Source organism: Pan paniscus, chromosome 6 (genome assembly GCF_029289425.2).
Source record: "Pan paniscus chromosome 6, NHGRI_mPanPan1-v2.0_pri, whole genome shotgun sequence".
Taxonomy (NCBI): domain Eukaryota; kingdom Metazoa; phylum Chordata; class Mammalia; order Primates; family Hominidae; genus Pan; species Pan paniscus.
The window spans coordinates 194,963,058-194,976,557 of NC_073255.2; the positions used below are offsets into that span (position 1 = coordinate 194,963,058).

A 13,500-nucleotide genomic window follows, 5' to 3' on the forward strand; every position below is an offset into this window, starting at 1 on the left:
CCTCTCTGCGCCCCTCCTGCTCGGCCACCCCTCTCTGCGCCCCTCCTGCTCCGCCACCCCTCTCTGCGCCCCTCCTGCTCGGCCACCCCTCTCTGCGCCCCTCCTGCTCCGCCACCCCTCTCTGCGCCCCTCCTGCTCGGCCACCCCTCTCTGCGCCCCTCCTGCTCGGCCACCCCTCTCTGCGCCCCTCCTGCTCGGCCACCCCTCTCTGCGCCCCTCCTGCTCGGCCACCCCTCTCTGCGCCCCTCCTGCTCGGCCACCCCTCTCTGCGCCCCTCCTGCTCGGCCACCCCTCTCTGCGCCCCTCCTGCACAGGCCTCTCCTCCTTTCTGAGCTCAAAGGGAATGGTGGTTCCTTCATGTGCCTCCTTCCCACCTCTCTTGTCCTTTTAGCAGGAACATGCTCACGTGAAAAACTGGAAAACCAGAGAAATATGAAGAAAATAAAAGTCACTACCCAGAGAGAGCCACTATTCACAATCTGGTGTATTTCCTTGAGCTTTTTCTGCTATCCACATTTTCGCACGGCTGTCATCGTATTAGACGCTCAGTTTTGGATCCTGAGTTTTTCATTTCCTTTCTCCCACCTGCATTTTCCGACGTTATTAACAACTTTTTGAACACTTCTCTTTTAATGTCTGCTTAACATTTGAATCATGTGACCATAACATAGCTTTAAAGAAGCATTCTCCTTTGTTCAATATTAATGATTTGTCTACTGTTTTAAAATTAATACAAACACCACTGCAGAGAGCAGCTTTGTGCTTCAAGTTTTCTTTAGAATTTTGGGTAATGGATTATTTTCTTGGGGCATATTCTCACACATCAGATTGCCGGGTCACGGGCCACCTCGCTTATGTGGCGTGAACGTGCCGGCCAGTCAGCGTCCATCACGATCACGTCAGGCCATGCTCCCATCAGCAGGGCGTGAAAGCGACCAGCTCATTTCCCGACATAAGCGTGATCTATTTTAATCTTCATAGATTTGTTTTCCTTTTTTCTATTGTGGAGTAGTTATTATACCTTTAGAATGTCTAGGACATACCACCTGTGTTTGGATGTGTCCCATTTAAAGTTATCAACCATGAAATCAAATCCACTTTAAAAATTCTTTGAAATCTGTTTTCCTCATATTTAGGATGCCCATGTAACAGCATCTAAACTCTCTTTTCTACAAGCTGTTCCAGGATTATGTGATTGCTTTATCTTAAGCTTTCTCTTCCAGAACCCTTACAGTTTTTTCTATAATAACCAAAGTTACTCCAGAGTTATGAATTACCAAGGAATTGACCCCCAGGGTCACTTTAAAGTTTCCAATCACGACTTCCTCCTGAGGGAGCTGGCCTAAAACCCTTACAGCTGAAGCATTCGATTACGTTAAATGAGCATGTGCGGAGGCTGCAGTTTCATAGTTCCAATTGCATATTGTGGTAAAATATATGTCACATTAATATTTACCATCTTAGCCATTCTTAAGTGTACAGTGCAGTGGTGGTAATTACATTCACACTGTTGATCAGTCATCACCACCGTCTATTCCCAGAACTCTTCCATCGTCCCAAACTGAAACTCCACCAATTAAACACTGACACCCCAACTGTCCCCCAGCCCCTGGCCCCGACACTCTACCTTCTGTCTCTATGAACTTGACTATCTTTAGTACATCACATGCGTGGAATCATTCAGTATTTGTCCTTTTGTGACTGGCTTATTTCACTCAGCATAACAGCCTCAAGTTCCCCCCATGTTGCAGCGAGTGTCAGCACTCACTTCCTCTTCAAGGCTGCGTACTATTCCATCATGTGGATGGACCACGTTTCACTTGTCCATTCGCCCATCAGTGGACACTGGGCTGCTTTCGCCTTTGGCTGTTGTGCATTAACTGCTATGAATATGGGTGTGCAAACAGCTCTTCAAGTCTCTGCTTCCTGTGTTATGGGGTACGTACCCAGAAGTGGGGTTGCTGAGGCAAATTAAAAACTCTATTTTTAATTTTTTAGGAAACCACCATACTGTTTCCCTCAGCAACGACGCCATTTTACATTCCCATCAGCAGCGCACAAGTGTTCAATTTCTCCACATTCTCACCAACACCGATTTTCAGGGGTTTTTTAATACTAGCCATCCTAATGGGTGTGAGGTGGTATGTTTATCTTTTGACTTTCTTTTTATTAATAAGCTCTGTTGGGCTTTTAAAAAACATATCCAAGCTTGATAAGATTATATATTCCTACACGTACCTTAAGAAAAGAGAGGGGGAAAGAGAGAGAGTGAGCCAGAGGGAGAGAAAGAGACCCTGCGGCTGGTGACAGAATGTTCTAGGCTCGCAGCCGCCCCCCACCGCACCCTGGGCTGCCGCACCCCTGGCCTGCCAGCCTCGGGCTAAACCAGTCACCATGGCAACCATAAATCTGAGCCAGCGCAGGAACCACTTCTCCTATCGCTCCCCGTCAGCCTCGCAAAGCGCAGTTTTCTAAGACTGGGCACCACTGGCTTCGCTGTTTCCTAGACCTTCAGTGCATCATAAAAAAAAAAAAAATCAAATATCATCTGTTTCTATAAATCAAGGCCTGAATATGTGTATTTACATTTAAATTGCTTTTCCCTTCCAAGGAATCCACAGTCATTACCTGGATATGATGTTGAGACGACTCTATGTCTGGGAGGCAAGTCAAGGTTGAGGAGAAAAATGTCTGAGAATGATCACAGTCAGACACCCAGGCCGGCCTTTGTCAAGGAGCCGGGGAGACAGCCTCGGCTTTTATTCTGCTGGGGCTACTTACGGCTCCAATTAAATTAAACACACACACCTGCTTCCATTATCATCAAAAGCTGTTGAGTCCAGGCAGACGACGTAGGCTTTTCAATATCGCTATTTTTCTTAAGGCTGCCTCCAAATTAAAGCTGCACGGAGTAGATGCCAGGGAGCCCCAGGGGGTCTTAGGCTGGGCCAGAACCTCACCCACCACCCACACTGCACCCCACGAGCTGCCGGTTCCCACTTGTCACACTCGGCACAGGAATCTCCCGAAAGAAGAGAAACAGCAGAAGCTGCCGCCGCTGAGGACCTGCTCTCCTCTTGGCGCCTCCACCGTGGCTTCCCTTCCCGACCCCAGAAGCTGCCTAGGCACAGACACAGAGGTGCCCCCAGCCCCAAAATTCCATCCGGAACCCAGGGCTGGTCCCACCCCAGGGCGCACAAGCTCCTCGGTTTCGCTTCTCAGACCCTCAGAGGCATTCACCTCGGCTCCCCCTGGATGCACCAGTGCAGGGGAGGCCTGTCCTGAAAGGCCCCAGGAGGGCGGCACCCCAGGCCAGCGCCCTGCCCTGCATCTCAGTCCCCCGCCGGCACCCACGTCTGTGCAGAGATTAGTGGGTGCGAGGGGCCTCTGTGCAGGCCCCGCCATCCTCGCTAGGATTAAATCCGCTCCTGCCCACAGTCTGAGGACAGATGGGCAGGGAGCTGGGGAAAGAGAAGGCCTCGCTCAGTGCGCCCCGGGCCCACACGCAGCCCCTGACTTGGAGAAAGGCGGCTCCGCCCAGAGCTTTTCTGAGGATACTGGAGTTTAACCCTCCCCTGCGCGTTCAGAGCGCACAGCACCCAGTTCACCAGCATGACAGGCCCGGGTGGCGTCTGCCCTGGGAGATGGCGTCTGCCCTGGGAGATGCCCTCTGCCTGACCGCGCTGGAGGGAAGGGGCTCTGCGGGACCCGCTGCTCGCCGTATTTCATAACTGCCGTCCTCAAGGGCTTTCAGCCCAACCTGAAAACACAGCGTTTGCACTGTTTTCTTATCCGCCTGATAAGAGAGGAAAATCAGTGGCTTAAAGGACGAAAAACCTGGCCGGGCGTGGTGGCTCACGCCTGTAATCTCAGCACTTTGGGAGGCCGAGGCGGGTGGATCACCTGAAGTCAGGAGTTCAAGACCAGCCTGGCCAACATGGTGAAACCCTGTCTCTACTAAAAATACAAAAAATTAGCCGGGTGCAGTGGTGCACGCCTGTAATCCCAGCTACTCAGGAGGCTGAGGCAGGAGAATCGCTTGAGCCCAGGAGGCGAAGGTTGCAGTGAGAGGAGATAGCCCCGCTGCACTCCAGCCTGGGCGACAGAGCGAGACTCTGTCTCAAAAAAAATTTTTAAAAAAGGATGAAAAACTTGCCGAAGGACAGAGCAAAACAAAATCAGAAAGCAAGGGTTGGTGCGAGCGATGGGCGCCCAGAACCCGGGCAACCTCTTCCCCCCACCCACAGAGGCCGCAGCCCATGGCTCCGGGGCTCCATCCGCCTCCTCTCGGCAGCGCGCCCCGGGCGGCCCCAGCTCCAGGCCAGCGGCGGGGCTCACCAGGCTGGGCGCTGCGCACGGCGGGCAGGAGAGGGGCAGACCAGGGCGCAGCAGCCAGGACCCCACACTCACCGTTCACACAGGCCTCGGACGCTCCGCAGAGGCCCTCCTCGAGCAGGCAGCCTGCGGGGAAACAGAGAAGAGACGCGGTCAGCTGGAGGGGAGGAGGGGGGTGCCCCCGAGGCGGCCTTCCTGGCCCCCTGGTGAATTTCAGAGAAACCGCCGGTCAAGCAGGCTCCTCCGACCCGGCTTTTCCGAGATGGGGCCGATTATTCTGAAGCCAGAACGCTGCGCCCCTGACCCGGCCACGTGCGAGGCCTCCTGGCCTAGTCCCGGAGCCCGGCTCTCACCTGGACCAGGCCCACAGCTCTCGGCTGAGGGTCAAGGCGGCGTCATCACAGGAGACTCTCTGGCCGCGGGAGCAGCAGCGGGGCCGGGGCCTCCCCTTGAGGCCTCCCCTGGGCCCGGCGCCTCCCCTGGGCCGGGTGCTCACCGCACGCACCGCGTCCCTGGAAGCAAGGCTGCTTCCTCCCTTGCTCCCTTGCTCCCGGGGAGCGGAGGCTTCCAGGGAGGTAACGAGCTCCGCGGGGAGCCCGGCTGCGTGGGAAGCAAACCGTGGCGTCCGTGGCCACAGACAAGAGACGCAGGAGAGGGTCGGGAGAGGAAAGGAGGCAGCGGAGGCAGCGGAGACGAAGACGGGCAGGAAAGGCCAGCGCGGCTGGGCCAGGCCCTGGAGGAGACGCGGGGCAGAGGCAGCGCCTCAGTCCCCACCCAGGAAGGGGCTCCAGAAGCTCCGCGGTGCCTGGGTGGCCAGGCGACCCCAAGCCACGCATCCCCCGCGGCCGAGCAGGCTGGCAAAGGTTGGCGTTCGGCTCCACGTCCACGCCTGTCTTAAACACAGAGAGATGGGTCCAGAAAGCACCACCCCGCTAGGGAGCGGCTCCGGCGAGGGCGGGAGCACACAGGACACCAGAACCGGGAGGGCCCCAGGGCCACGAGGCGGGAGTCGCACCGCCAGCGAAGGCCAGGTGTGGTGTGAACGCGCCGTGTCTCTCACCCAAGGCCGGGTGTGGTCTGAACACGCAGTGTCTTTCACTCATTCCTGCAAAGCATAGTGCCTTCAATGCTGCTTCACCAGCCGACAAACGCCTGTTCATCCGCTAAGATCCCTGTGGAAGCCCCAGACTCTCCCCGGGCTGCCCAGGCGTCCTTTTCGGGACTCGCCACACTGTGCAGTGACTGTGGATTGAGTGTGTGTTTCCCTCTCCTGGAGTTCAGGAGCCGGGCACACGCCTGTTTCCACCCTCTACTGTTTCCTCCCATGCCCTCTGTGTGTCTGGCACAGGGCAGGTGCCCAGGAGCAAATGGGTGAACAAAGAAACTGAGGAATCCGGAGAAAGTTATGAATTACTGAGGGATTCACCCCCAGGGTCACGTTAAAGTTTCCAGTCACTACTTCCTCATGAGGGAGCTGGCCTAAAACCCTTACAGAGGAAGCCCTTGGTTGCCTTAAACCAGCACGTGCGGAGGCTTTAAAACTAAACGTCATTCCAGACCTAAGGCAGCACAGAGCCTAGCAGGACCCAACGCTGGGAGTTCACAGGAGGAGGCAGCCTCGCTCGTCTCACAACAGCTTCACGAGCCTTCCACAGTTGCAGGGCGGCCCCTGGCTGGGGTCTGCTTCCTCCCAGGAGGTGGCCTAGGTGCAGCCCTGGCCTGCCCAGCCAGTGCCTGCCCAGCCCAGTGCCCACCACCATCGCCTGCCAGCAGTCACAGGCGGGTGGACACCCCACCCATTGACGGGAGCCTCCAATCCAAGCAGAGATTGTTTTTGGTTTGGGGGAGTTTTTGTTTGTTTTGTTTTGAAATAACAATCTCATGAAAAACAGATTTTTTTTTTTTTTTTGAGATGGAGTCTTGCTCTTATCACCCAGGCTGGAGTGCAATGGTGTGATCTTGGCTTGCTGCAACCTCTGCCTCCCAGGTTCAAGCAATCCCCCTGCCTCAGCCTCCCAAGTGGCTGGGACTACAGGTGTGCGCCAGCATACCCAACTAATTTTTGTATTTTTAGTAGAGACGGGATTTCACCATGTTGGCCAGGCTGGTCTCGAACTCCTGACCTCAAGTGATCCACCTGCCTCGGCCTCCCAAAGTGCTGGGATTACAGGCGTGAGCCACCGCGCCTGGCCAGCATTTCATTTCTTAATCCCATTTACCCATCAGCTAACCCCACATTCATTCTGCATTCTCTGCATTATTTCTTCATTCAACAAGTGCCTGAGCCAGGCAGAGGAGGTGAACGGCCTACAGGAGCGTGGCAGGGAACGTTCTGAGAGACACACACCTGGCACTTGAACAGCAGGAGGAGAGGCAGACACCACTCCCCACAAAAGCAGTGACCTTGAAAAGGTCAGCATGGAGGTTAGAGGTCCTCTCAGATCCTCACGCAGTGACCTCCGAGGCTCCCCTCACTGCCTCCCAGAGGGAGAGCCTCAGCTGTGAGGGCCCCTCCCGCCCCAGGCACACAGAGGCGCACAGAGAAGGAGCTGGGAGCAGTAAGGATGTGACCACACTGGAGATGTGCTGGAGGTTAGTCCGATGTCGTGGAACGTCCCTGGTCCCGGCTCTGGCAGGAGCTACAGGACTCTGCTCAGGATTCTAGGGTGCATCTCCAGCGTGGAGGAACAGAGACCTTGGGGGAAGGCAGATGCAGGGATGCTGCAGACACAGCTCACGTTCTAACTCCATGTTTGTCACGTGGAAATGGCAGATGACGGAGCTCTGCTAGGAGAGGCACCGGGAAGAAAGCCCCTGTTTTCTTCCCATCTCTGCCTTAATCGTGGCTGACAGTTAGATGTGATCTGAATGAGATGTGCATCAAATGATCTCTTGGATCCTGACCTTGGAAAACCACCTGTTACTGGCATGTGCCCAACCTGATTGGTTACTCCAGAGGACTGATGAGAAGTGACAGTGGAAAACCTGCAGCACTCCTTGGTGAGAGGCAAACACAGCAGCAGCATTTCACATGATTACCAGAGCTGCAAATGTTATGCATATTTCACCCAGCCAGTGGATATGCTAATTTGACTGCTAAGTTATTTGTTCTAAAATTACGAAAGAGCAAATTTCATTTTAAGTATCAGCCACCTACTAATAGTAATTATGATCATAAATCATCCAGAGAAAAGACATTTTCTCTGGCAGACACTGGTTCAACCCAGCCCAGGCGCCTCAGGCACACGCCTTCCTCGAGTGGGCTCCACACCCGCCATGTGGCGGCAAGTGGCATCCTGGACTTGTGTACCCTGTCGGCTCACAGACTGCATACACTAAGCTCCAGATGTCATTCTGAGGCCAAGAAGCTAAATCCACAAGGAAAGCCAACAGCGGCCTGTGGGGCCCTTAACCTTGTGTGCCCAGCACTTAAAACTGGAATTCCTTCACTTCAATGTATTATCCACCCTTTTGCATGAAGACATGTGACATTCCCCAAATTCTCAAATTGCTCCTCTGCTGAACCCTATAGCAGGGCTGTGGTGCTCAGGAGTTCCTCCTCACTCTGTATTCACAGGGTATCCCTCCTGCTTCAGCACAGAGACAAGCACATCCAGTCATGCACGCATGTGCACACATATACACACATGCACACACAAGCATGTGCACACATATACATACACACGTGCACACTCATACATGCATGCAGTCATGCCCATTCACAGGCACACTCATGCCTGCACACATACACACACGCACACCTGCATGCATACACACATGCACACACTCATACATGTGAGCATACACCTGCAGACACGTACACATATGCATGCACGTACATGGGTACACTCATGCATGCATGCAGTCATGCCCATTCACAGGCACACTCATGCCTGCACACATACACACATGCACACCTGCATGCATACACATATGCACACACTCATACATGTGAGCATACACCTGCAGACACGTACACATATGCATGCACGTACATGGGTACACTCATGCACGCACATACATGGGTGCACGTATGCACACGTACATGGGTACACTCATGCATGCTGATCTTGTTCTGATTCTGCTTCCCTACTGTGTCCTCAGAACTCTTAGCAGTATCTTGTCACCATTGTGGTGCCCCTTTTTTCTTACCCTTCTCAAGATGAAAATGGATCCAGTTTTGCAAGGAGTCAGGCTGGATCTGCCTCTCTTACCCCAATCACTCCTAAGAGATGTTTATGGAGAGTTTGTGGTTCATTGTGGAAATACAGTAAATGTGAACAGAGCCCACCACCTCTCTCACTGGCTGGGAGGAAGCTCGGCACATCCTGTACCACATGCACCTGCTCTGCTTCCTCCCATCTCTGGGCGTCGCTGTGGCCAAGGCAGACATGGCCTAAAAATCCATGGCCCCTGCCCAACCCTGTCTCTACCACCACCGTGGAAGGCCCTTCCTGGGTTCAGGCTTCTCGCCTGACTCTGCCGTGAGGGCAGAGGAAGGCTGTCATCAGCAGCAGGATGCACACGCCTTCTGAAATGTGTGCTACACTTTCCACTGAGGCCCATAAAATCCAGCTGATGTGAGCTGGCATCCCACAGCAGGAAGCAAAGAGGGAGGAGGGGAGGTTCCTGGACAGCAGGCTCAGCACCGGCACCTGTTGCCTCCAAGCTGCAGACAGGACTCCTCAGAAGCCTGTGAGCTGCTGGCCACTCACTAATCACCCTTCCTGAGAGGGGCTCACTGAAGACCGTGCTTTGAGGCCGGAATGACCAAGGCCCTGGGATCCAACTGCAAACAGGAAAGCATCTTCCCAGACAGCACCAACACACGCACCAACGGGAACGCCAGGACCCCGTGGCTGTGCAAACATGGAGATGCAGGTCTGTTGGGGAAGTTGCTGAACCTGAACTGGGACAGCCCCTGAGAAGGGGATGCAGGGGCTTCACCTGTGTCAGCACCACTCACTTGGTACAAGGAACACACACAGATTTCCTCATCTAAAAAATATAACGAAGCAGAGTGAAGTAATCTACACCCAGCCTTTTCCTCCCTGGCCCCGCCAGCCTCCCCCGCTCTTCAGAGATCACAGACTCCACGCCCAATCTGACCCTGTTACTGTCAGTCACTCTGTGTCTTTGTCCTGTCCCCCTCTACAGCCTTAAAAAAAACCATGCTAGCACCCCAGGAACCCCAGTCCCTACTGCCTGGAGCAGGTCCTTCGATGACAGATGTCACCTGCAGCAGTGGCAGTCTCACCACCGTGGGTTTCAATGCCAGAGCCCATCCCAGATGTGATTCCCGTCAAAGCCATGTTTCCCACCTCTCCCTGCAGAAAACGCTAGGGCTTAGGACAGCCTGAGGCTCTGGGGTTATGTTAAATCACATTCTTTCCTAGGAACGAACGCATCATCATAGAAAAGGAAGGTGCAGCGTTTGAAGAGATGCTCTTTTTAAACATCATCCTCATTTTTAACATTCTGGAGAGAGAGCAGGGTGCCCAGGCTCCAACCCCACCTCCTCTGCAGCAAACACAACGCCATGCACCTGGCAAAGCCTCCCTTCTCCCTCGCATTCTCAGATGTAAATGAGGATGCGCCCTGCCCACTGCAGGGGGGGTAAGAGTGAAGCGCCTGCCTGCTGGCGGGTGGGCACTGTCTGGGCCATAGCTACCCCCCAATCTCAGCATCCCCTCCCAGCAGCACAGACCCTTGGGACCAAGGAGTCCCCACACCCCACTGAGGTTTTCTAAATGTTTCCATCAGATCGAAAACAACGTGTTAAACCAGGGCGGCATCCAGGCAGGAATAGAAAGCCATTTCCACATTAAGAACCCCTATTCTAGGAATCAGCCTGAAAAGTGAGAGATTAAAGCGCCTCAGCCCGGAGGCGGGGCTGCCTCTGCCAGGCTGGGCGTGGGAGGACAGAGACCCCCGGACCCTCATCTCAGGCAGCCCTGCGGTCAGGGCATCTGGCTTCTGTGGCCCAAGGCTCAGATGAAAGCTGTGATTGCAATTTCAAAGACAAAAGGAAGAGGGAGAGGGGGAGGAGGAAGGCTCCTCCCAGATCTGTCTCTGACAAGAGGGAGGCAGCCCGGGCAGCTCCTGCCAGGCCTGATTGCCCATCCCTGACTGTGGCTTGCGGACAGGGCTCGGGGGGCAGCAGGGGGCAGCAGGAGACAGCGCTCAGCCCCTCTGCCCAAGGGACCTGGCAGCGGCCTGGACGGAAGCCAGCCCACCTCCACATGAGAGGGACTGACTGCTTCCCTGAAAGCCCAGTCCCAGTCTGGGGACAACCCCTGCAGTGTCCCCCATCCCTGCAGCCTCCCCCTTCCCTGCAGCCTCCCCTCCCCTTCCCTGCACCCCTTCATCTTCCCTGCGCCCCCTCCCCTTCCCTGTGCCCCCTCCCCCTTCCCTGAAGCATCCCCCTTTCCTGTGCCCCCTCCCCTTCCCTGTGCCCCCTCCCCTTCCCTGTGCCCCCTCCCCTTCCCTGTGCCCCCTCCCCTTCCCTGCGCCCCTTCCCCACGCCCCTTCCCCCTTCCCTGCGCCCCCCTTCTGAGCCCCTCCCCTTCCCTGCAGCCTCCTCCTTTCCTGCGCCCCATCCCCCTTCCCTGCAGCATCCCCCTTCCCTTCCCTGCACCCCCTCCCCTTCCCTGCGCCCCTCCCCCTTCCCTGCACCCCCTCCCCCTTCCCTGCGCCCCCCTCCCCTTCCCTGCGCCCCCCTCCCCTTCCCTGCTCCCCTTCCCCCTTCCCTGCGCCCCTCCCCTTTCCCTGCAGCCTCCCCTCCCCTTCCCTGCACCCCTTCCTCTTCCCTGCGCCCCCTCCCCTTCCCTGCAGGCCTCCCCCTTCCCTGCAGCATCCCCCTTCCCTGCGCCCCTCCCCTTCCCTGCAGCCTCCCCATTCCCTGCGCCCCCTCCCCCTTCCCTGTGCCCCCCTTCCCGGCGCCCTCTCCTCCTTCCCTGCGCCCCCTCCCCTTCCCTGCAGCCTCCCCCTTCCCTGCACCCCCTCTCCCTTCCCTGCCCCCCCTCCCCTTCCCTGCACCCCCTCCCCCTTCCCTGCGCCCCCCTTCCCTGCGCCCCCCTTCCCTGCTCCCCCCTTCCCTGCTCCCTCTCCTCCTTCCCTGCGCCCCCTCCCCTTCCTTGAGCCCCCTCCCCCTTCCCTGTATCCCTTCCCCCTTCCCTGTGCCCCTTCCCTGTTCCCTGAACCCCTCCCCCTTCCCTGGGCTGCCAAGCAAGGGGCTCAGTTGGGTGACATGCAGCCCCACCTTGGCCAGGTGACCCAGCCCCACCCTGCCCGCTGCACGTAGGGGTGGGTGTTGCTCAGGCCCCTTCACCTGCCGATCCAGAGTATGGAGCCCCCCAGTAAGTCCTCCCCAATTCTGAGGCTTTCAATCACGGCCCCAGCCCAGCGTTTTGGGGACCCGTCCCTTCCTTGCCTTGGCCACACTCTCAGCGCAGGGCATTTCTGGAGGTTGACACACATGGCTGCATTCCTCACAGAGGAGGGTCCACAGCCAAATTGGTAGCGGGAGGAGGGATAATCACCCAGAAGATTCTGGAAACTTCAGCCTCAATGCCTCAGAGAGCAGGAAGATGGGTGCCCCATCCTGAGGACTGCACGGTGGCCTGGATCTTAGACCTACAAGGGAGGACCCCAAAACAGTTATTAAGTGGCATGTTCTCTGCGCCGCTGCACACTCAATTGCCATGAACGACGGGAGCTGACCGCTGGCAAGTTCGGGCCAAGGTTTCTCCTGCAGACACGAGGGCCTGCCCGCTGCACAGCCTCTGGGCCCTGTTCCTGCGGGGACACCTGTCCGTCCCCTGTGCTGGGAGGAGGGGCCTGAGGCTGACACTCCTTCCATGCTGGGCCTGTTCTCCCGGGCACAGATGTCACGCGAGAGCAGGAGCTGGGAGGGCACACACGAACATGGATGAGTGACCGTGCCTTACTGCAAAGGTGGATCCTTGGAGCTCAGGCCCCTCCAATTCACCTCCACCCCATACACCTGGTCAGTCCGCTCCATCACAACGGTGATGTGTGTGCTCAGCAGAGGCTGAAAGGGCCAAGGTCCTCCTCACGTCTTTGGCTTCTGTAAAGTCGGTTCTTGTTTGAAGCTGGGGCCACAATTCTAAGGCAGTTCCTGATTTCAACTCCTCCTGTTCACAAAATCAGCTTCCCACAGAAAAAGAACCAGCTCACTCTACCCTGGAAGAAGGGCAGCGAGCTGGGTACCAGGACAACCATCAAGTCCTATCATTTATTTTTAGAAAAAACAAAACCTCTTTCTTTGATTAATTTCCTTATTTCAGGTTCCTAATTGCACAGATTTATTTAAACTCTCTTAAGAGTAAGAAATTGTACCAAATTCAGGATACCTACCAGAATTGTTTGTTTTATTTTTAAAGTCCAGGAGTTACTTCTTGGGAAATGCGCTCTCCATGCTACACATTCCTCCTTCATTCGTTTGAAGACATTAAGAGCAGCAACCTCAACTGTATTTATTCTAAATGGCACGTGGTTTTAATCAGCTCTTGGTTTTTAATCGGCTCTGGTTTTTTGTCCTCGATTTCCTGAAATGGGATAATACCTTCAAAAGAAGGATGTTTGCTGAGTCATTCTTCAGGACTAAGAAAACATTTCTAACCTTGCTTTCACAGATAAAAAGTTAAAGACAAGCTTTGAAAAAGTATCTGATGAAAATCCTTGAACATTAAATACTGCAGGTGCAGGCAGCCAGGCTATGCCGGGGATGAAATGGTTAAGCTAATCTCAGAGAACTTCAACCGGTAACTCTCATGTCCTGGATTTAAATATAGTATGACCCATGAAAGAACAGTACCAAAAGTGAGAATAAAGTGAAGAAAGATAGATGTATTGCTCAGGATTGCTGAGACATGGCACACGTGAACCACACAGCCTACCCTGCTGTAAATGTGAACTTCAGACATGTGGTACTTCAGACACATAATTTAAAAGGTAAACAAGCTTTTTAGCAGTACTGGGCTGACTTAGTTGTGGTCTCTGATGAAAGAGAGGAAAAATCCAGTTCATAGTTTCTCAGTCATTGTTAAAGCACCAAGCCCTCTAACAAAAAGACCTTATCATCTCAAGACCCCCCTTAGGAAATGTGAGTTATATCATCATTATCATCATCATCATCATCAT

At 55.0% G+C, this 13,500-nt stretch overlaps 1 protein-coding gene across 9 annotated transcripts in view; it reads right to left on the reverse strand.

Annotated features, from left to right (window-relative positions):
- PTPRN2 (protein tyrosine phosphatase receptor type N2) overlaps nucleotides 1-13,500 on the reverse strand; it is a 1,079,664-nt gene that overhangs the window by 974,760 nt on the left and 91,404 nt on the right. For 6 of the 9 annotated variants that reach the window (XM_055115580.2, XM_034965369.3, XM_034965367.3 and 3 more), the window contains exon 2: nucleotides 4,411-4,461. The exons of 2 other annotated variants lie outside the window; for them this stretch is intronic. In XM_055115580.2, coding sequence (XP_054971555.1) covers nucleotides 4,411-4,461 — 51 coding nt within the window. Of the gene's footprint in view, nucleotides 1-4,410; nucleotides 4,462-4,688; nucleotides 4,705-13,500 lie in introns of those variants that run through there. One more of the 9 variants, XM_063606141.1, reaches the window with a different exon arrangement.